This window comes from Pan paniscus, chromosome 5, assembly GCF_029289425.2.
Source record: "Pan paniscus chromosome 5, NHGRI_mPanPan1-v2.0_pri, whole genome shotgun sequence".
Classification (NCBI taxonomy): Eukaryota; Metazoa; Chordata; class Mammalia; order Primates; family Hominidae; genus Pan; species Pan paniscus.
In genome coordinates, this window is record NC_073254.2 from 95,131,082 (window position 1) to 95,154,845 (window position 23,764).

A 23,764-nucleotide genomic window follows, 5' to 3' on the forward strand; every position below is an offset into this window, starting at 1 on the left:
GCTATGAGTTTAGCAACCTGCTTGACGCCTCCTAAATGTAATGCATTTATGTATCATCTGTTCGTTTTGATCCTCATCTCCAGGAGGTACTTAATTCAGATGTTTTGGTCTGTGGAAAACTTTCTATCACTACTCCTCTCTCTTTAATTGATATTGGTTCTTTCATACCAACATTTACATTGTTTTCCTTGATATTTAGAATGGTTTTATTGCATTTGTAAGTGGAAAAGCAAGGCATCGCTAAATGTAAAATTTTCCATTATGGAATTTTCCTTCTAGCAATTAAACATGTTTTTGGGTTAAGTATGGTATAGAAAAGTGATTAAATGCATATGAAATCGTGTGGGTTATTAGAGATTATTTGGTTGTTTGGGGTATCCTAGGATACGTAGTTGTTTTTCCACCAACCCACACATCCTCTATATTCCTAATAAAGCCTTTGGAATCTGCTGGGCTTTTTAAGGCTCTCACCACTCTCTTTCTATGATTTCACCGTATCATTAAAAATCTAAAGTTATTTAGCATAATTTAATAGTATTAGCAAGATTTGTAACCGTATCCAAGGATATGAACTTGTTTGTTGTAACAACCACTTGAGGCAGTCCAAAAGGCCCTTCAAAGAAAGAAACATGCCATGTCAAATTTTCAGTAGTTTTATTGAAAAATGCCTCTTTTGTTTCAGAAATAAATAATATAAGGCAGTGACATTCACAATCTGCAGTTAAAATATAAAAGCAGCAATTCTATGTTCATAGTCTTGCAAACGTTTTCCAACTGCTTTTGATAACTAAGAAATATTATATTCTGAAAAAAGTTCATACTAAATATACAACACAAACATGCAATTCCATCTCTGCAGAATAATCTGCAATTTGGTATAAATGTTAGTGTGTCTAAAACAAGGAGGTTTAAGGCAATATGGAACTGTATCCCGTTGATGCACTAACTTCATCTACATGGCTTAAGGTTTGTGGTTGTTAAAGAGATGTATACGAGCATTCTATGCCCCGGTGTATAACAGAGATAGAAGAGGAAGATAAATAATTGCAATGGAGTTGACGTTTCCCTCCTTTTTGGTTTTAGGAGGGGAATTATTTGAATCGTGGTGTAATTGAATTGAAAATAAGTATAGCAAAAGATAAACTGCCCGCTCGAAATACACAGCAGCTCTGGGTTCCAGGACTTAACTGCTTAACCTAAGAGTTTCACTGAGGCTGCCCGCTGTGCTAACTAAAGGCACACGGCATGTTCTCTCTTTGCAGCTTTTGTTAACAAAGTATTTTGCAAGTATTTCAAGGGCAAAGGCAAAAATGTCTACAGACTGCGTGCTTGGAGCTAGGCTTCCTGCAGAAACAAGGTTCTCTACAATCAGAAAGGGTACTCCTGGATGAGCAACGCTGGAAGAAACACCTCAGAAAAGACGTACACTGCTCTATCTGACCTGTAAATGAGAATTTCAACACCTCCCCCAAGCCTCGCGGCGCGGCGCGTGATCTCTGGTTCACCGCCCGGGTCCGTGGGGCAGGGCGCGCCGCCAGCGCCGGTGGGGCTCAGGAGGCTCCTCTGCAGGCTCGTCTGCGCCGCCGTAGTCCTCGTATTCCGCTGTCCGCTCGGGCTCCACCGGCACGATGAAGGGCTCGCGCTCAGGCAGGTAGGCCCCGCCCTCGGGCACGTAAGGCTCTGTCCGATTCAACATTACAATTATGGCATGATTTGGAAGCCACACACACACACACACACACACACACACAGCAAAAGCTAAATCATCACCCGCGGTGATGGCACTCCAGTCTTAATCTCATAACTATAAATAGATAAGTTACAATGTCCCAATTATTTCCAGATAATTTGGTGATAATCAAATAATGAAATGGCACTTTCTTAAAAAAAAAAAAACTTTCAAAAATCCAGCAGTAAACACAATCATTGCACAAATACTTGGGAAGGGTCAGAGACTGGGCCAAAGAACTGTGAACGCAGTAACTAAGTAGGATTTTCGCAAATCCCCAAGTAACTGTTTATGCCTTCAGACTCCTCAATTCAAAGAACAACTTGGAAAGATGAGGTGAGGGGAAGTTTCATTGGCTCCTAGAAACTGAACTCGGGGGGTGAAAAGCAACTATCACCAGGTAATATACAGTACATGACATCTTCTGTGGCTGTACCTCACACAAACTGAGTTACAGCTGGTGGGTGAGGAACACCAGTGACTACAGCAAAACAGGAAGAAAAGGTGATTTTAAACTTTGGTTTGAAAATTGCAGTTACAAAACCCAAATGAGAGGACACGGACAAAAAAGTAACAAAAAGACAGATGCCCTGAATCAGACACATCGCTAACAAGCAAGAGATGAGGAGATTCCATTTGGTGTTATTCCGGCATAGAGCAAGCGGCAGGCTTTGATGCAGAAGCTTATTGTAGAATTGTTACGTGATTTTAGTCGACAGGATCACATACAAATCATTTACAAGCCACAATTAGTTTATTATTTACATAAGACATTTCTCTTTAACCAGGTTAATTGTTTTTCTTAAAATGGCATAGTCTCCTCTGGTTAGTAGTTTTATTATGCACCTCTTTCAAAACTGAGGCTCCTCATGGCTGTGTGTTGGAACTTTTTTAAAATAATGTTTTTCTACATTATTACTGAAATGCATCAGGCTTATAAACTGACACCACTGCTTTTGTCTCATTCAAGTTAGTAAAAAGAGTCTCCACCCTCCTTTGTGATGTCGACCCGGTTCGTTAACCATTATCTGTGGTGAGATTTCCATACAGACTCATTTCCTAATAAGCACGTGCGCAAACATCTCAGAAACAGGATTTTCATGTATTCAAACTGTAAGCAGCACTGGCGACTTAGAAAATGTGTTAGCCGGAACCTGAAACAGGTCAAAGATGATAGTTTTTAAAAGTTGAATGACTAAGTAAAAAATATAAATACACATCCATCTACGTATGTAATGGTTAAAGTATATATATATATATCCATATATTTTCAGTTATTCTCACATCCCATAAGGAGGTGGTAATTTAAATTTATAAAGAATTAAATTGCAATTTTTTGAATGGGTTGCATGGAAATATACATTAAGATTTGTTATTACTTTTGGTCATATGTAATTATGCATATAAATATATAGATATATAGATATTTAGATATTCAACTACTCATGCACTATTTGAAAGTAGCAAATCATATCAAACAGCAGTATAATTTTTTAAATTTGCAAGATGCTTGAGGGTGCACTAATGAAATGGTCGCCATTGACCACAGCATGACTATCTCATTTCCAGATTGGCGTATCTCCCCAGTCCTCACATCCCACAAAATCAAGTATAGGAGACTTCTGCCCTCTACAATTGTCAAACACTAGAATTTCATTAAAAATCCTTTAAAAGCAATTATTAAGTCCCAGATTTTATAAATATTAATTCCATGGCTAGTATGGGACAGTTAACTATGTTCAGTTATCTACACCATATTATTACATAGTTTACCCATAAATTAGATTCCCAAAACAATTTTTAAATACATATTCTTGGCATTTTACAGTTGTATTTAACAAATCCCTGTTCCCAATCTTGGGGAAAAGAAAAAAAAAAGTCAATTACTAGCATGCTTTGAAGTCCCAAGAGAAGTAAGGGGAGGTTTATGATGTGATTTGGTAAATGCAGAAACATGGGGAAAAAAGAAAATAATTCAATCCTAACAGTGAAATAATGTTGTGTGCTATGATAGCAAACACTATTATTATATAATCAGAACTGAAAGAGTTGTTGTCTTCAAGACATCTTCAAATCAACCTTCCTTCAATCCTAAGGAACTTCATTTCCGTAAAGTTCTTTACTTCAGGTGAGTTGGGGTTCCTACAATGGCAACAACGTACCTGGATAGCCTTGCCCGTTGTATGGGATGCTGGCACACTGAGAAGAATCACAGTATCCAGGAGGACCTGGGGGTCCTCGGATACCTGAGTTTCCAGGACGGCCAGGGGGGCCAGGGGGACCTCTTGAACCTGTGGACCCTGGTGGACCTGTTCTGGATTCTCCTTGTGGACCTAGTGTGGAGTTAAAACAAATATATTTCCCCTCTTGTCAAATACAACTCCTGAGGTAGCCACCAATACTTTAAGTGGCACCTCCACTGTCTCAAAATTAGACAATTTACTATTGTATGGTAAGAAAATGTTTCCTTAAGAAATACCCAATATGAACCAAGGTGTGATGGAACTTTCTTACCAGTGACTCATCAGAGTTAATGCCAGAAGTATTTTATTCCAGAAAACCTGATTTTGCAAAAATTCAGCCAAACCAGAGATATCAGTGAGTTCTTTGGTTTGCTCCCACTCTCACAGAGAAAAGAGCACCTGAAGGAAACAGCTCTGTTAAGCAGCCACATTGAGCTGCCATCAAAAGAAGGCAGCGTCTGCTCCACACCTCCAGCCTATGCAAAGCAAGATTGTTTCTGGATCAATAGTTATAGTTAACATAAATGGAAAGATTTAGCCATAGGGCTGTCCTTGGTTGCAAGGGTATCATGTGCCTTATAATGAAAAAAGAAATCATTTACAACCTAGTAAATAAAATGCATCAGACAGACATCTAGTAGTCCTATCCAAAATATAAAAATGCTTTGGGAGAACAGTGAATGAAATTTACCAATATCTCAGGCCCTTTTAGTGAGGCTATGTTTTCTCAGTCTAATAGCCCCATATTGAAGACTACTGGAAAAAACAGGAAATATAACCATCTTTAAAGTCTATGAGGCCAAAAAAAAACAAATAGGAAGGGAGGAAGGAAGAAAGGAAGGAAGGAAGGAAGGAAAAGGGAAGGAAGGAAGGAAGGAGAGAGAAAGGGGAAATAGCAACCCTTTGTGTCACTAAAATTCATTTCATCATATATTAATGTTATAGTTAATGCCTAATAGAAACTTTTCATTTTTTTAACAAAGGGAACATGAAAATGAAGTTATGGAGGTTGAACTTCTTGCTAAAACATATGCCATGGTAATAAGAATGCTTTATGCTATAATAACAGGATGAAGTTGGCTGGGAGCGGTGGCTCACTTCTGTAATCCCAGCACTTTGGGAGGCCAAAGTGGGAGGATCATGAGGTCAGGAGATCGAGACCATCCTGGCTAACACGGCAAAACCCCATCTCTACTAAAAATTAAAAAAAATTAGCCAGGCGTGGTGGCGGGCGCCTGTAGTCCCAGCTACTCGGGAGGCTGAGGCAGAAGAATGGCGTGAACCCAGGAGGTGGAGCTTGCAGTGAGCCAAGATCGCGCCACTGCACTCCAGCCTGGGTGACAGAGCAAGACTCCGTCTCAAAAAAAAAAAAAAAAAAGAATAACAGGATGAAGTTGTGAATCTCTTCAGGATGGTGTGCCCTCTCGGTATTTATAGTGTTTGCCTGTTTAAAATACTAGCAAACCTACCTGGGGGGCCAGGCAGCCCCCGAGGTCCTGGAGATCCAGTACCCCTTTCACCTTTCTCTCCTGGCAAACCTAAGGAAGGAGAAAAAGAGAAAGCACAGGGGAAAAATTATCTGGAAGCATGTAATTTTCATCTTAACTGATAATATTTGATTCAAGTAATTCATTTCCTTAGTGAAAGCAGAACCTAATTTTTCACAGAAGTTCACTCTTTAAGCCAAGTTCTTTCTAGACATTTGTGTAATTCTAGATTTATGGCCAAGAAAAAATTTGGCTACAAGGCAGGGGAAAAATTATTTGAAGCAAACAAACATGTCTAATATATTTTTAAATAGTAATTAGGAACAGTAATCCTGAAGAAATTGTTATAATATCTCATTGAAAAACATATTAAAGGTATTTTATCTTTAGTAGCCCTATTAGTACAGCAGCCAAACCAGTAGAATTATAGAAATATGTAGGTTTTCTCTAGAGTATTAAGTACTCCTTTGACAAAAGTGGATACCCAGAATCCTGAAATCTCTGGAATCAAATAGTCCTGTTTTTCTCCTTTTCCTTCAACTGCACTTATCTATACCATGAAATTAGAGCCAAACAAACATACAAGACCAGTGCCAGACCCTGAATAAAGGGACCAAAATAAGTTGGATCTAAAACTCTAGGGCTGCCTAAGAACATTCAGTTGCTGCTCAACTCTTGCCGCAGTCACAGAGAGTAATAAGATTTGGGTAGCTGATTTAGTTTGCCAAGATAGAGTTTTTCCCATTAAAAACAACAAAAGTCAGAAAATAGCATTATCTTTACTGAGATCTGATAAAAACATGCCATTTTTCTAAGACATGGATCTCTATGGCCTATGAGTTGCCTAACAGCTCTTCTGAGGCTGTCCAAACAAGACCAGTGAAAGCAGTTTGCCTAGGTCACCTTTCAGATGCCTTCAACCTGTCCCAACTCCTACATTTGCAAATTCCTTCCTTTATCCCAATACAGAAGCCAGAAATGCCTACCTCGTTCCCCAGGGGGTCCCTGCATCCCTGGTGTGCCCGGGAAGCCTGGCCGCCCCCCAGGCCCAGGTTCTCCTCTGGCTCCTGCGCTGCCAGGAGGTCCCGGTGGACCCGGCGGGCCTGGCTGGTTGCGACTGGACTGGTAATCATTTGGAATCTGATTCAGCATCTGATTGAATCTGTTCATCTGACCTACAAGCAGAAATAAGGCTTGTTAGTAAGAAACCCAATAAAGGATGGATGAGAGAGTGAAATTGTTTTCTCTTAGTGTCTAGTGAAATCCATCTCCATTCTGCAACCCCTCTAAGGAAACAATCTAATTAGAATCCTAAAAATAAAATTAAGACAGTCTAATCATCGAGGACAAAATGGTCCCTGATAAATAACTGTTTCCACAAAATGCTGACCTACAAGCCACAAACATTACTACAAATATAAAAGAGTTGTTAAAGTTTAATATGGCTCTGAAATAAAGTCTTGAGATTTACCAGGTGACATCACTCAAAAGAAAACCTTTTTTATAATTAGATAATTCTACAGTTTTTTGTATATCTAAGGCAATGATAATCAGGTTTCAATGCAAACTGGAATTGCCTGTGGGGCACCTTGAAAAATCTGTATTTCTGGGCCTTATCTCCAAAGTCAATGATTCACTAAGCTTAGGGCATGGTGCAGGAACTCACTTCTAACAAGCAACATAAGTGATTCTAAGGCAGGTGTTCCTCAGTACCGCACTTTGGAAAACATTGATTAAGACTTCTCTAAGAGTGAGTTATGGGTTTAAGGCCCACACCGGTCTGCAGGTACTGAGCTTCATTACTTAACAGGCCTTATGGAATAAGAAGAGCCTGTGAAAAACAGGCAAGAGAGAGTTTCCTACCAAAATCAACTTTCACTGATCAAATTCATCTTGGTGGGCCCCCTTCCTTAAGGTCATAAAATGACTTAAAGATCTTAACTTAAAATATCTAATGTCTTAGTACTTAAGTTTACTGCTATTATTTTACCTTGGGTTATTATTTTGTCTTAGTGACAATCTTTAAAATATCATTAACTTCATCTAATCAGATACAAAACTGACAATGTATAAGAATAAGAGCTTATCAAACGAAATGAAAGAGAAATCTATCTCTTAGAAACTTCATGACTCAAACTCTGCATTTTCCTGCAATTAATTTTAAAACAATTCATACAGCAAAAAGAAAAGAAATTTTACCACTTATCAATTGTTCACAGACTTGTCTTGCAACTGCTCGCATCATGTTCTGGGAAGCAATGTCTCCCTTGTTGAATTAATGAGAATGATTAGCATATTAGTTCTATAGTTTTAGGCTTCAATGTTTAACACACAAAATAAACGTAAGATTTTTTAAAAATACATACCCTATCACCTTTTTCTCCTTTCAACCCAGATGGACCCTGAAAAATATGAATTACATACATTAGAAACTGACAAACATACTCTAAAATGATGCATGAATAGACATAATGATGAACGAGAAGAAGTTCTGTTTTCCAAAGCATTAGCAAAATGACACATCACATTTATATCCATGTTACTCACATTCTGCTTTTCTATAAAAAGGAATCTAATCTCTCTCTCTCTCTCTCTCTTTCTCTCTCTCTCTCTCTGAAGCACATGTCCTCCAAAACAGTGCACAGATGTGAATTTTGTGGTCACAATTGTAAAAGTTATGGACCATGCACACTTTTTACAATGCAATTCATGATACATATGGAACTAAAATACATATGAAGATTGCCCTTGTACCGCCATACTTTGCTTTATATCATCATAGTTGGTTATCTGAGCTGCTTATTGTGGAACGTCCATGAGATTAGTCTCCATTCAGTCTCACTTAGAACCAGCAGGCTGTTGTCAGCAGCTTAGCTCAATATATATCCCTTAACTTCATCCAGTGATTCTTTGTACATTTGAGATAAAAGAAACTGGGTTGAAGCTGGAAACCATCATTCTCGGCAAACTATCACAAGAACAGAAAACCAAACACTGCATGTTCTCACTCATAATTGGGAGTTGAACAATGAGAACACATGGACACAGGGAGGGAAACATCACACAGGCCTGTTGGGGGGTCAGGGGCTAGGGGAGGGATAACATTAGGAAATATACCTAATGTAGGTGATGGGTTGATGGGTGCAGCAAACCACCATAGCACGTGTATACCTATGTAACAAACCTGCATATTCTGCACATGTACCCCAGAACTTAAAGTATAATAATAAAAATATTCTACAATTAAAAAAAAACTGGGTTTTTCTCTTATTAAATAACTCAATCTGATCCTACATCTAAATACAAGCATAGAATATTTGTCCCTACACTGTCATAAGCCTCTCACCATAAGAGATATTGGAAAAGTTTTCCTTAGAGTGCAACAAGTTTTTGTCTTTCAGTTATATATTTCCAGGCTGCCAACTGCTATCACCGAAGGAACATCTAAATCACTGACAAATCAGGTAATGTCCCATACCAAACCACTTCTCACCATCCCCATGGAAACCACTGCAGTCCAAACCAAGACTCTTGCCTGAAACTACTCCAATACCCTCCTAACTGCTCTCCCTTCTCCCCATTTTGCTACATTATAGTCTATTCTCCACACAAAAACCAGAATGATATTTTTTAAAGAAAAATTAGATCATGTCACTCCTTTGGCTCTAAGAGCCACCCATCCCATTCCCATCAGATTTAGAGGAAAATAATAATTCCTTATCATAGGCTACATGGTCCATATGATCATCTATGCCTAGCTATCTGACCTCATATTTTATCCCCCTCCATTTAACTCCCTTCACTTTGGTACCCAGACCTGTTGGATGTTCCTTTCACATGTGAGTCTCGTTCCTCAGCCAAGGCTTTCATTCATGCTGTTTCCTCTGCCTGGAACCCTCTTTCCATAGATCAAATAGCTTTCTCCCTCATTTCATCCCAATGTCACCTTGTCAGAGAGGTTCCTAGATGACTGTATCCAAAATAGCTGCCTTCCCACCAGCACAATCATTCTCTAACCCCTTACTCTGTTTCTTCTTCATAACACTCATTATCACGGGAACCTATATTTACATGGTTTTGTCTATATACCCCCCAGAATGTCTATGAAGGCAAGAATTTTGTCTTGTTTGCTGTTATATCACCTGACCCTAGAACACTGGCTAGCATATTGTAGGCACTAAACAAATATGTGTTTACTAATGAAGTATTCTATGAACATCTCATGGAAATGTCTCCTATAGAATATCAGGTACTATAAGTTAGCAAGAAGATATCAACTGATTATAATAGCTAATGACATAAGCTAACAATGATTAAGCCAAGCTCTCTGCTAAGACCTATATATACCTATATGCTATGTTTGGTTTCATTAATTAGAGGAAGGTAAGATAAAATAGGGAAGAAAAGAAGAGGAAATTTGCTACTTTTGAAGGACGAGGAAAATGAAGGAGAAAAGGGGAAGTGCTGGGTTCTAAATAAATGTATACCAAATTATAATTATCGTAAGAAAAACTGGAGTTATCTATTTCTTTGCCAAAAGTATTAGATTTTTGTGGAAACACATATTGTATTTGGAGCATTTTGCAAATGCAGGATTTTTTACATTTACTGCTATTTTGAGATTGTTCTGATTTTTTTTAATTTATTGGCACTCTGAGATTGTCCTATTGTTCATGATTTGTAGAAATCATCTTTATTGCCGATATTTAGAGATCATATTTCAAGTAATAGCTGTAGACATTTCTTTTAGGCTTCTAGCTACAGCCATCAATTATATGAGTAATATTCTTATATAAGACACTATTGAGGTCATAGTAAAACAAAATGAAATGCTGAATGGGTAGAAAAGTTTCATATACTTATAATTGCACTTGCAAAGTTTCTACCATGATCCATTGAGGAAAAGAAAGTACTAAAGTCACATGCTAGGGTACACACAGTTTTTAAAGTATTTAGGTTGGTGCAAACGTAATTATGGTTTTTGTCATTCTTTTTAACCTAATATATCAGGAGTCCTTCTATCTTTATGTTGCCTGCTTAATTTTATGAATCATACAAGGCAAGCCATATCACATAAATGTCCAGTTCTAAGTCTCTCTGAAATTACTTTTTTTTAAACTCGGGTTTGTATAATTTGAACAATGCTTTAAAAAGGAGAAATTCTGTCCAGAGAAGAGCCCTGACAAATTTTTGTCACTGCTAATAGTTGGACTTAATTGTCTTTAAGATAAATTTTTATATTTCAGGATGCTATTTGGACAAAAAAAAATTGCTTAAATAAATTCACACTTCATAAATACAAAAAAAGGAAAAGCTTGTAAAAAATATGAAGCCCAACACTCATTACAAATATTTGTGTATATTTTAGAAACTTCAAATTCAGTTTTGGAGATACTAATTTGGAAATACTAAATATGTGTACTACTATCTCAACTATTATTTTAACCAAAATATCTGCATAAGAGAAAGTTAAATGGGGTATAAATTGGGGCAGGACAGTATTAAAAAAGTAAAATGATAAAGTTAATAAATAATTTTAATTCTGGTTCTGATGTTCTAGCCTCCTCAACTAGATACAAAAGAACAAATGGAAAGCTGGATAATGCCACCAAAGGGTTAACATTAGCAAGCTAGGGATGGAGGCGCTGTGCACCATCATCATGTATTTTTCCATCTTAAGCAGCATACCACTCCTAAGTAAAAAGAATCATTTTGCTGACCCAGCTCTGAGTGTTTATACAGCGCAGAAATATGTGTCTTGGCTCATAATCCCATTCTCCTTTTAAAGAAACCCAGTAACCACAATTTTCATCCCAGAATATTATAACAACCCAGAGAGAAAAATTTAGAACTAGTACCAAGTCAAATCCATGAGTTTAGCATGGTTTCAACAAATGCTTCAAACACATTACAGCAGAGATAACCTAAATATAACAAAGCTTTGCAGTTCTCATTATTTATTTCCACAGTGAAACCACTGTCAGTAGACATGCAAGCTGTCCGCTTACTGGTCTGCCATGATCTCCAGGTTTTCCTGGCTTCCCACTTGGTCCTGTGACTCCTGGGGAGCCTGGGCTTCCCTACAACACATGGAAAGGGAAGGGGACTGTTATGACAAAGGGAAAATCCCATCTAAAGTAAATGAATACAGCCTGTTTTAAACGCGTTTAAATGAAACAACTCATAATTACACATTCAGGAAAAATAAAACCAAATTTTAAGATAACATGAAATAAAAAACTCTTGACAACTACAGTGCAATCCTTATGGACTATATAGTTCTAAAATATATTTTGAGACCAGTTGAAAAATACATGCATATGTATATAATCAGTTTCACAATTTAAGACTATGATCCTAGTAAATTGGTTACAAAGTGGATGTGCAGAAAGCAATTCCCTTTTTTTTTAAGTTTCCTACTACAAGACCAGACAATCTTTCAAAACACAGAGGTTGAAAATTTAGGCTGGAGAAGAATTAAGAAGGTGGCCAGTTTTGTGCTAAGTTGGGCACCATGGTGGCAGAGTCTTCCCTCGTCTGCTGGGAATTGCACTCTCAGCTTAGAAATTCATTTTTCCCTTTGGAGCATTTTCCACACTTTCATTCCCTTCCATCATGTCAGCACCCTTAACCCCACCAAAATCATAAGATTTTCTCCCTGTTGCTTTTACCACAGCTTCCAGACATTTTGGCCCTATATTTAATAGAATGTTTATAATATGTACTGGCCAATATGTCATGTTCTAAAGCCTAAAATTTTCTTAAAATGGAATGTTCAGATTTTGTCAAGCAATCCTTTACTCCATTAATTATGCAAATGTTAACCTCTATAGTAAATACTTAACGTGAAAGTTTGCTGTGCATTTAAATCCCCCATTACCTAAAGATCTATATTTTAAACATAAATAATAAAATTATTTTAACATATGCTCTTGAGTATCCTGCCACACAGACATGGAGGCTATCCATCACCTCAAACAATTTTACTGCGATCTCACCTGGATGCAAGTATACAGATGCCAGTTTCAAAATCATTAGTTTCAGTATTTTCCCAATATCTTACGTTGAAGACCCTTTTAGTTGTAGATAAAACTGACTTCCTCAGAACAACTGATGGCTGTTCAATAATAAAGTTCTTGAAATTTAAATGTTATAGGCACAGATTCTTAAAATTCTGTAACAGGAAATAACCGAACCACCGAGGTTATAAAACCCAACCACTTAATGTAGGGATGAAGAAACTGAGGCACCAACCAGCTGGTAGCCAGTTAGTTAGGGATTTCTTTTTCTTTTTCTCAAGTGTAACTTGATTAAACTGAAAGATTCTGTATTTTAACACATCTGTTTTCTCTAGCACATTTTGATGTAGGTAAATAAAAATACAGTTCCCTCAATGATATACTCCACAGCAAAGATGGAATGTGCTTCAAAGGCAGGTTACCAGCAAAATGAGGTGAGAGGGTGGGAGTGAAGGGCACAAAAATGAGACACATTTAGTTCTTACCGGCGGCCCTGGTGGGCCCCTGGGTCCCATTGCACCGTCTTTTCCAGTGAAGCCCTATTGTAAAAATGAAAGTAATTACAGTTAGGGAGGTCATAAGCAAGTGAAAAGAAAAGATGCTAAACAGGTTGCTAAAGCTGAAGGCTGAAGAGAAGGATTTAGCCCAACATGCTGTTTGGGAGGTAAGCTTTCAATAAAAAGACAAACAGCAAAAAAAATAAAATTAAAAAATTAAAAAATCTTTTCAGTTTATGCCTTTTACTGAATAATTAATTTCTATGCTCATTCACTTGTATAGTTATACATAAAACAATTTTAAGAGCCAAACTAATCTTCTCCCAGGAAGGCAGATTCCCTTCATGAAGATATTATTTTTTGTTTTTGTAATAGCATAAAGAAGTCTAAAGGAAGATTTACCCATTCTATGGAAAAGTCAATGTCCACAGGCTGGCCCGGGAAGGATGCAGGTGAGAGGAAAGGAAAGTTACTGAGAAAAGCAAGCGGTATCATAAAAGATGATACTATGGTGGCAGAGTCTTCCTTTGTCTGCTGGGAATTGGACTCTCAGCTTAGAAATTCATTTTTCCCTTTGGTGCGTTCTCTGCACCTTCATTCTCTTCCATCATATCAGCACCCTTTAGCCCCAACAAAACAATAAGAATTTCTCCCTATTGCTTTTACCACAGCTTCCAGATATTTTAACCATATATTTAATAGAATATTTATAATATGTACTGGTCAATACATCATGTTCTAAAGCCTAAAATTTCCTTAAGATGGAATCATCAAATTTTATAAAACATTCCTTTACCAAATATGCAAATATTAAGCTCTGTAGTAAATACTTAACATGAAAGTTTACTACACATTTAAATTCACCCTTATCTAAGAATATACATTAAACATAAATAATAAAATTATTTTAACACATGCTCTCAAGTCTTCATACCCTGCCATACATACAGACATAGAGAAGTCTATATGGAAAATCCTGACCACCTAATTAGAAAACTCCCTTCCTCATTTCCTGAGCAACTGTCAGACAGTTAGAGCAGGACTATTTATGTCTCCACTCCTGGTGAATTTCTTTCTTCCTCTCCCAAAAGAGGCAAAGCTGGGCTGGGTGCAATGGCTCATGCCTGCAATCCCAGCACTTTGGGAGGCCAAGGCAGGAGGATTGCTTAAGCCCAGGAGTTCAAGACCAGCCTGGGCAACATAAGAAGACACTGTCACTAAAAAAAGTGAAAGAAAAAAAGTAGCCAAGCATGGTGGCACACACCTGTGGTCCCAGCTACTTGGGAGGCTAAGGTGGAAGGATCACTTGAGCCCGAGAGGTCAGGGCTGCAGTGAGCTGTGATCGCACCACTGCACTCCAGCCTGGGTGACACAGTGGGACCCTATTTCAAAAAAAAAACAGAGGCAAAGCTGTCTTAACTGCCCTCCACTCAAAAGAGAGGAAATCCTCAATCCTGATAATAAGCAGTTAATTTTTGTAGTGCTCTGTCTCTCTTCAATACACACAAAGGCCAGAACTGCCTAAGCATCAGTTCACCAGGCAGGAACAGAGCACATCTCCCCACAGGCTTGATCTCTGGCTCGTGCGCCCGCATTTATATGTTATTTTTTCTCTCTCTCTGTACAGTGCCAAATGACCTCTGCCTGGAATGAGTCATCCTGCTACCCAGTTAGCATTCACTCTCAACAGCAGATCTCTGAAATCCAGCCGAGGATTTCTGAGTCAGGTCATTTTTTAGAGTTGTTGCATTCCTCTGTCAGAGATTTTTGTCTCATTTTCCGCAGAGAATGAAAGTAATCATTTCATCCATATTCTTGGATTTTCACAAAAGTTGACCATTTGGATCTCTTCCTGAATTAACTAGCCACACTTTTTATTAGCACATTGACTTTACCATAGAAGTTTAAATTATTCTTTTTACATTTGTTGGAAATATTCCACTTCCCCCCAAAAAAACTTTTTTCAGAAACTTTTAGGGATAAGATTTCAGATTGTTTTCCGGAAGATCTAGGCCTGATTAACAAAAAACAGATCCTAAGCCTATCTGATGTAACACCAATATCACTTCTAAGGGCCACTTAAGAAAAAAATTCCCTATAATATTGCTTGGACAATTGGAATAAAATTTCTTCCACCCAAGTTTCTCCAACTACTATATAGGATGTTCTTTTTCATTTTTTATCGTAAATATTATATTTCTAAATAATTAATCCTCCTTTAGTCAGTCTAAGAACTTTCTGATCAACCATTTCCTTTTAGAGGAAATATATTCGTAAATTGGAGTGAAGAAGATTTATTATGAAGTACTCAAAAAGGCTACCCACTATGCCATCTGCAGAACTTTGTGCCACAATTTTATTTTATTCTTCATTTTTTGCTGCAAGCCGCAGCAGTTATTTCCACTTCTACCCAAGTGAGGGGGCTGAGAAGACTGATGGCCATTTTCATAGATACACATGTACAGATACCTGTATATGTGGTTCTTTTTTTACTTTCTAATAGCCCCCAGCACTGTGCCTCATTTCAAAAATCGTCTCTGCTGAAGACAATCTCTGTATCTTGTTTCTCCCTACTTGATCCTGCTAACAAGTCTTCATTCCTCACCACAACCCTTGGCCTTGATCTCTTGTGCTTCCTTCTCTTCACTTCCACTACTGAGTTCACATTTTGTTTTGTTTTGTTTCAGCTGAGATTCCCATACTCCAAGTCTCTCTAATGTTCTAAAATTGTTGATACCCCACCAGCTATGCACCCTCCTTTTTGCATTAGTGGTAGTTTACTAAGCAGTAGGTAGGTACACAGGCTGTGAAGGAAAAGGGAGAACAGTTTCCTGAAAAGTTCTCTTGCCCTCATCCCAGGGTGGCCTCACCACAAAGCTGGACACAGATTAGAATTTGAGAATGGAAGAGCACAGTCCCTTCCAGTCCCTTACTTTTCAGGGATGCAATTATGCTGCCTGATGGTGATGGCTGTCTGAGCACCAGTCCAGAAAGATAGCCCTGCTGGGAAGTGTGCTAGGGAACCCGCCGTGTGTCTGCATGAAGCCTACATTGGGGTGGATGTGATGGAAACAAGGTTTCAGTCGTAGCAGCAGCAAGCAAGTCAGCCCATTGCCACTTCTCAGCTGCAATATTCTGGGGTTTATTTTCTAATAAAGAAGACTGACTTGTCACCCTTGTACTCTCACTGTTGTCCTTTACTGTAAAATAAGAATTCAAAAAAAAAACCTAAAGTGCCAGTCTCAAAAGAGTCAGAAGATGTGTATGTCAGAACTACCTCCACATCCCATATCCCAGAAAATACAGTTTTCTCTTTGACCTCTCTCTTTTCTCTCCCCCAAACTCAAAAGGAGGCATGGGAACAAATAAAGTTCACTGGCATATCATCTACCATTTTGTATTATCTTAGGGCAAATCTTTGCTCCCTCTGAATGGCCTACCTCTCTGCCCAATGGTGTCTTGGAGGTGTTAAGGTTGATAGATTTATGTTTAGTGACAGCTGTTATAGTACTGGCTTCCTCAGATCCTGCTGCTAGTCATATATTTTAACTTGATTGATTAATCAAAATACAAACTACTCTCAGACTATTATTGGAACCATAAGACGCTGAAAAGTCATTAGTTCCTTTGTTCTGAGAAACTCTTAAAATTTCTGGGTTCTTTTTATTAAAGCATTTGTGGTCTCCTATGGAACCAAATATTTCACATTATTGATGAACAGAACATAGAGGTCATGTTCACCATGCTTCTTATTAACTTATCCTAGAGAAGACTGGGTTTCCTGTACTGCTTTCATGCTAAGTCAAGACCAAACCTGAAAGCTGCTACCAACAGGCAAATTCCCTACTAAATACCAGCTGTCTACCCCACCATCAAGGCCTAGAAGTGGTATTTGAGTTCTAAAGGTGTAGACAGGATGTCTTGAGTTTGTAGAAAGTGCTATGGGAGTCAAGGCTACCCTCATGGTTACAGAAAAGCTGCCTCACAACTAAGATTTTAATTTTAAGATTTAAAACAATTTGCTGAGATTCTTGAATCTCTTTTTAATCAGCTAAAATTCCTTTTCTGGACTTCTTTTTATGAATATGATATGGTAAGAAATTTTCTGAAAATTAAAATTTCAAAGACTCCCCTGGAGTCCCACCACTTTATTTCAAAGACCTTGAGATTGATCTGATGTTGGATGGTCCACTGACATTAGCTTTGCAGCTTTGCAGCTTTCCACAAGATACATTACCAGCCTTGCAAACTGGATTTTGAAGGGTTCTTAATTAATAGGCAACCACGTGACATCATTTCCAACATCATTGTAGCCTGCTCAAGAAAACTTACTCTGTCTCCTGGAGGTCCCATTGGTCCTGGTGGGCCAGGTAATCCTGGGGTTCCCTGCACAGAAGGAAACAAACAAGTGAAACATTATAATATACTTCCTGTGTGGGAGAGAATCCTTGTTATTTTCCAAATTTTTTTTTTAATTCCAGAGACTCTGAATAGAAACAGGAGAACAGAGCCAAGCACATTGCCAAGCATACAGTAGATGCTCAGTCAACAAGCAGATACCTGAATTGAATAGCACCAACTTGAAAGCTAAGACCAGGGTATGAAATGGAAATGAGGTGAAACACATATCCAGGCTTCTGCTTTGCTACTTAATCTGGGTTCACCTTTTGAGGCACTAGAAAAGGAAATTTTCAAATAGCACATGACAGGGCAACTTAGAGACCAACTCACTGTTCGGCCTGGAAGTCCTGGCTCTCCAGCATCACCTTTCATCCCTTGGCGACCCTAGAGTGAGCAATGGGAAAACAGTTCTCAGGCGTTTCACAGAGATTAAGCAAAAAAGGAAGACATGAGTCACTTATGAAATCTTCATCACTTCATAAATCCAGTGTAAGCGTTCAGAATGAGCACAGAAGGGTATTTTTGAAAGGAGATGAATAAACCTTTTTTGAATTAATGCTCACTCTTTAAACTACAAATGCTGTGTTATAATTTCTACTTACAATGTTATGGGGTAATTTTATATAATTATGGGATATTATACCTACCTTAAAAGAATATAGTTTAACATAGGGGATATCTACTTTACTTATAAGAAAATGTTTAATAAAGTCAAATAAGTAGCAGTAATTTTTTCTACACAGTTTTATATTATTACATAGTCTATTTACGTATCTAAAATAACAGTCATCATAGAGGCTGCTATCTCGGTGACTAACCTCGTTGAATTATCTGAGAAAACATTTGATTTGGCAAAATGTAGAAAAGATTCATTTAACTAAATGTTTATCCACCATTCTCATTTAATACAGAAAGGCTTTGTGCTTACTTGCTCTCCCGGAATAGAGAGTCCATTGGGTCCCTGAGGGCCTGGAGGACCCTGGGGGCCTGGAGGACCTATGTCTCCACGAGGACCAGGGGGCCCCTAAAATACACAAGAGAGAGACAACCACAAAGTAATGTAATACCTTTTCAGTGCTGACATTTAGTCAGACACTTGTCATCATAACTCTAAGACATCAATCATATAATCTTTGTAAACTTTTAAGAATCTACATCTATGAATATATTCATTAATGTAATTTCTTCCCTTTACTATTGAAAAGTACAATAAATTTACAAGAACACTTACATTTCCATAAAAGTCCTATTAGAAATAGATTTTTTAAATAAAATACATTGCATATAATATATTCATATATTAATTTTCATAGATTTATATGAGATTAAATGCTTAAGTTTCACTGGATTTGATTTATTTTAAGCTAGTCCTCATTTCTCTTAGACTTCAGCTTATTTCTGGGACTAAAGGATATATAAATCAAGCAAGGAAAGAAAAGATGCCCATGGATGAGGTGCCCTGTGCTGGAGCTCTTTTACAATCTGTCTAGATGGAAAAGGCACAACCTTGGCATCAGGCCTGGGTTAGCATCCTAATCTTGCCCTTTCCTAATGGGGTTATTTTATCATTAATTATATTATGACCAAAAACTACACATTATCTTCATAAAATATTCCCCTGAGAAGCTTGAGTTGTCTTACAGAAAACCAGTGTGGAGCTGGCAGAAGGGGCAGGTGACCCCTTGTGAGCACATACGCAGCCACTCAGCATTTTTTTCTGAGACTGGTGAAAAAAGCAGCAGCAGTGCTCCCAACAGGCTCCAGCTCTCTAGCGGGTCTCTGCTCCCTGTGGGGTGTGGGTACCCCCTCTGCTTCCCCATGTTCTGGCCAAGGCCTTAAAGATCTTCTGCAGCTTCCCCATGTGTAATTGTTACAGCTATGACATGCATCCTATGCATTTCTTTCTCTGGCTAGTCTAATCCATCATTATGACATCCAGAGATAAGACAGAGGTAATTATATTACCTGAGGCACACTGAACCTGAGCTGACTTGCTCAAGATCACATACCCCCTTTGTGAAAATTTGAACAACCAGATTTCAACATATAGATAAAAATTTAAATGCACTCTAAAATATACTTACAATTGCCCCACTGATACCTCTTTCACCTCTGGGACCTTTAGCACCAGGCCCTCCCTAAAATACATAGAGCACATAGTAGTGTGAACATAGGAAAATAGGAAGAAGTTGATATACAAAAAGTTCTTCAAGAAAAAGTGCAATTTCCAGACAATTATTATTCTACAGCTGCTTGCAAAATATTGAAGCAAATATTTCATGTCATACAAATATGTGAGGCAAGAGAATTTCAAAACTTTGTACATTCTGAGTGTCTTTAATTATATTTCAAATTTCAAATTTTCATTTGAAAATTTGAGGTTTATTGGGAAAAGCAAACATTATACTAGTTGTATACAATAAAGAGAAAAATGAGCTTTGGATTTATGTGAATTACATTCCTTGGGGAAAATGATGGGCAAAAAGAAGAGTACCTTAAATCGCTCAGAGTATGAGAACATGTACTTAACAGGAATTCAGAAACAACTGAACAAAGTGGAAATAAATATCACAGTAACATCCAAGCATGTTACCTCACAACTACAGGGGAAAAAATCCCAACATCTCAAAAACATCTAAGTCACATCCAGGACATAATTTCATGACTATAAATATAAATCACTGTTACTAGAAAAAAAGAATGGTAATCCCAGTGACATTTTGATTCTATATATGAGGAGCTGGCTTGTAATTAACTTAAAATCGGTCTACATTATTTGCTATGACCCAAGAATAGTAAATTTTCATGTTCTGTGAATCCCTGAGCTCCTCCTGTGTTAATTACATATTTTCTTAAAAGAAGCCAAGGGAGATTAGAGCTATCCTCAAAACTGGCCCAGATCAGATACTGGATAGACTAATTCAAGGGGTTTCACATTGATCAATGAACTCTATCACTGCAATCTTCAATGTTTTGCCTTGCACTTTCTTGGCTTTCCCTCCCAACCAATGCATAAATCTGGTCATAGTCTTCTCACTCAAGTTATTCCAAACCCAAATTACCCTCTCTATATGTTATTCTCATGATATGTCTGCTACATAAGATGCACATGTTCTAGGTTCTCGACAAGTTGTTCTTGGGTCAGCCTCTCAGCTGTGGCTTTATACCAAACATATAAGAAGCTTTCAGGAGACGTAAGGAATTTTCAATCATGTAATTACAGATGGAAATCCAGGTTCACATCTTTAAGAAAAAATCTCCTAAAGACTAGCCAATATTATCATTCTTGCATGGCTGAAGAAATATGTCAAATGTCAGAATCAAATATTCTTCCCGATTTACTCCATTTCAGATGTCCAAATATACTAAAAAGATGGTCTGCAATTTAGCTTGCTCTATCCTAGAAAACCTGGATGAATTGAAGTATTTTACTGACTCCATATTGGCAAATAGATAATCACTCTAAAGATTTCAAAGGAAAAACCAGAGGAACTATTTCAATTTCCTTACTGCAGGGCCTGGAGGTCCTGGAGGTCCAACGCTGTCCTGTGTACAAGTGCAAGAATTTGGAAAAGCAGGGCATTTTCCCTCATCTCTCTGAAATTTTGAAAAGAATATTTACCTTTAAATTTAGAGGAAAAAAATGACTTCCCATCCCCACCCCCACTTACATGCACAAGGAAGTCTGTTTCCCAACTTAAAGAAATAATTTTAATTATCATTATGAATAGTCTTATGTTGAAACTTGCTGTGCTCCTTTATGTCTTTATTTTATGCATTATGTTAGGAAACCTCACTGACAAAGAAATGTTTACAAGACCACTGAGATCTCTGGTAATTTAATCCAATTTCCTCTAATCCAGTGTTAGAGACTTGTTGTGTATCTCAAATATCAATTCCCATTTGGAAAAAAATCCAAAATTCTTTCCTCTTTCTCCATTATCCACATTGTTTTGTCCCTCACTTCATTCAGGTCTCTGCTTAAATCTCCCCTTATCACTGAGGGCTGCTACTACCTACCATCACTGTCTGTCCCTTTGCCCTGATTTGTTATGCATCCTAGGACTTTCACTCAATAATATAGTATATATGTCCTTATTAATTCTGTCTCTCCCAGTGCCTTTCACTGGAATACTCACTTTTTACTGGCTTATTGGTGCCTAGCTTATAATAGGTGCTCAATAAATATTTGCTGAATAAATAATGCACACACTTCCTGTGGATGTATGTCGGTCTTTGCTGGCCAAAAGCTTCAAATCCATCACCAACATTCAACTTTGTAACTATTACCACCTACATAGATACTATTAAAGAAAAGTCATCATCTCAAAAAGAAATACTATGGTTATTTCTACCATCTAAAAAACCTTAGTCATCCAGAAAGGTGCTGGCTTGTTTTGTAAAATGCTGATATTTTACAAGCAATAAGAGGGCTTTACAGTAAGTGGGCTTATCAAACACATTAACTCAGCAGGACTTTTCTCTTACGGAGAATTTCCAGATACAGTCTGTGTATTACCAGCTTGTGAGGGAGGGATCACACAGGCACTGGCTTTTCTGTAGTAGCTGGTGCGCACCCACACATTGCGTGTCTTTTAGCTCCATCCTGAAGATACAACTGTGGAGTGCTACTTCCTCTCCCAGGCACAAGGGTTTATTCCTGGGGGACTGTTAAAGCCATGGCAGAATTCAATTCTGTTTTACTTACCCTAGAGGGAATATCACAGCATCTGTCTCTACTGGTCCACACTGGACTGCAGACAATGTCAAAACTCTGGATTTGGAACTGCAAACAACCAACAGCAACATCAGCTAAAGATGCATGAAAAACATTTTATATTGGCACTTCCACATTTTAACATTGCCAACTTCTCACACATACTCTCTCAAGGGTGTGAGCCATTGAGAGCAATGTGATCCTTACTTCATGAGGAAAGAACATGAAAACATATGCCTACGAGAAAGAGATAGAAAAGTGAAACATGTATGTGAGATTCCCACTCCTGATTCACTTCTTTGGCCAAAATGCGATGTTTGAACATATGTCTACGAGAAAGAGATAGAAAAGTGAAAGGTGTATGTGAGATTCCCACTCTTGATTCACCTCTTTGGCTGAAATGCAATGTTTGAGTGAGTTTCGTTCCACTTGTTTGTTAGGTATTTTCTTTTTTTTTTCTTTTTTCTTTTTTTTTTTTTTTTTTTTTTTTTTTTGAGACAGAGTCCCACTCTGTTGCGCAGGTTGGAGTACAGTGGTGGGATCTTAGCTCACTGCAACATCTGCCTCCGAGGTTCAAATGCTTTTCGTGCCTCAGTCTCCCGAGTAGCTGGGATTATAGGCATGAACCACCATGCCCAGCTAATTTTTTTGTATTCTGTAATAGAGGCGGGGTTTTACCCTGTTGGCCAGGCTGGTCTTGAACTCCTGGACTCAAATGATCCACCCAAAGTGCTAGGACTACAGGCATGAGCCATGGTGCCCAGCCTTGTGTTATTTTTTAAGAGAATATTAATTTCTATAATTAAATGAATTTGAAGCCCACACACATTTAAATCAAATTTGCTTTTTGTTTTTGTTTTGTTTTGAGATGGAGTCTCACTGTTGCCCAGGCTGGAGTATAGTGGTGTGATCTTGGCTCACTGCAACCTCTGCCTCCTGAGTTCAAGAGATTCTCCTGCCTCAGCCTCCCAATTAGCTGGCATTACAGGCGCCCACTACCACACCCAGCTAATTTTTGTTTTTGTAATAGAGACAGGGTCTTACTATGTTGGCCAAGCTGGTCTCAAACTCCTGACCTCAAATGATCCACCCGCCTCGGCCTCCCAAAGTGCTGGGATTACAGGCATGAGCCACCACACTCAGCCTACATCAAGCTTTAAGAGCCCACCCTTATAGAAAAGTAACATTAAAGTAAATTAAAGAAACAATTCTTCACTTATTCTACAATTGATGCTCTTCTTTTTAGAAATTATTACCAAGGGTTTGACCAATAACTTTTCTGATATCCTCAACTATTTCAAGATAGCATATATTTTATATCTTTCTACAGTTTAAAAATAAACTACTTTTGATAAAAAGTAAAAAGTTGTTTAGACAATGTTATTCTTTTAAAAACCTGATGTAATTGTTATACTTAAATATCAGATTCAATATTCAACAGAAGGTTTGGATTTTAATCAAAATTCTATTACATTTGAACTAATTGTTTCTATATTGTGGAATAAAAATTTTCCTTTTGAATCTAGAAGAAAATCCTGTCCATGGAAGAAAGCTAAAGTAAATAAATAAAGCCATTTTTAAAATAATAACTATAGAAGCCAAACAGGCTAGCTTTGCTTTTAGGACAATAGGTCTATTGATTGACATTGATTGATTGATTGATTGATTGAT

The 23,764-nt window shown here is 37.8% G+C and overlaps 1 protein-coding gene across 6 annotated transcripts in view; it reads right to left on the reverse strand.

Moving 5' to 3' along the window:
• Positions 1-637: 637 nt before the first annotated feature.
• Positions 638-23,764, reverse strand: part of COL12A1 (collagen type XII alpha 1 chain) — a 152,741-nt gene continuing 129,614 nt past the window's right edge. For 4 of the 6 annotated variants that reach the window (XM_055113891.2, XM_063605381.1, XM_063605382.1 and 1 more), the window contains 14 exons: positions 22,085-22,162; positions 20,887-20,973; positions 19,461-19,514; positions 18,305-18,400; positions 17,707-17,760; positions 17,308-17,361; positions 12,964-13,017; positions 11,468-11,539; positions 7,826-7,861; positions 7,659-7,725; positions 6,446-6,634; positions 5,442-5,510; positions 3,892-4,062; positions 638-1,680 (listed from right to left, as the gene is read on the reverse strand). In XM_055113891.2, the coding sequence (XP_054969866.1) occupies positions 1,502-1,680; positions 3,892-4,062; positions 5,442-5,510; positions 6,446-6,634; positions 7,659-7,725; positions 7,826-7,861; positions 11,468-11,539; positions 12,964-13,017; positions 17,308-17,361; positions 17,707-17,760; positions 18,305-18,400; positions 19,461-19,514; positions 20,887-20,973; positions 22,085-22,162 (1,260 nt within the window). In that variant the 3' untranslated portion in view covers positions 638-1,501. Of the gene's footprint in view, positions 2,884-3,891; positions 4,063-5,441; positions 5,511-6,445; positions 6,635-7,658; positions 7,726-7,825; positions 7,862-11,467; positions 11,540-12,963; positions 13,018-17,307; positions 17,362-17,706; positions 17,761-18,304; positions 18,401-19,460; positions 19,515-20,886; positions 20,974-22,084; positions 22,163-23,764 lie in introns of all 6 variants that reach the window. The other 2 variants (XM_057302545.2, XM_063605384.1) reach the window with 1 other exon arrangement.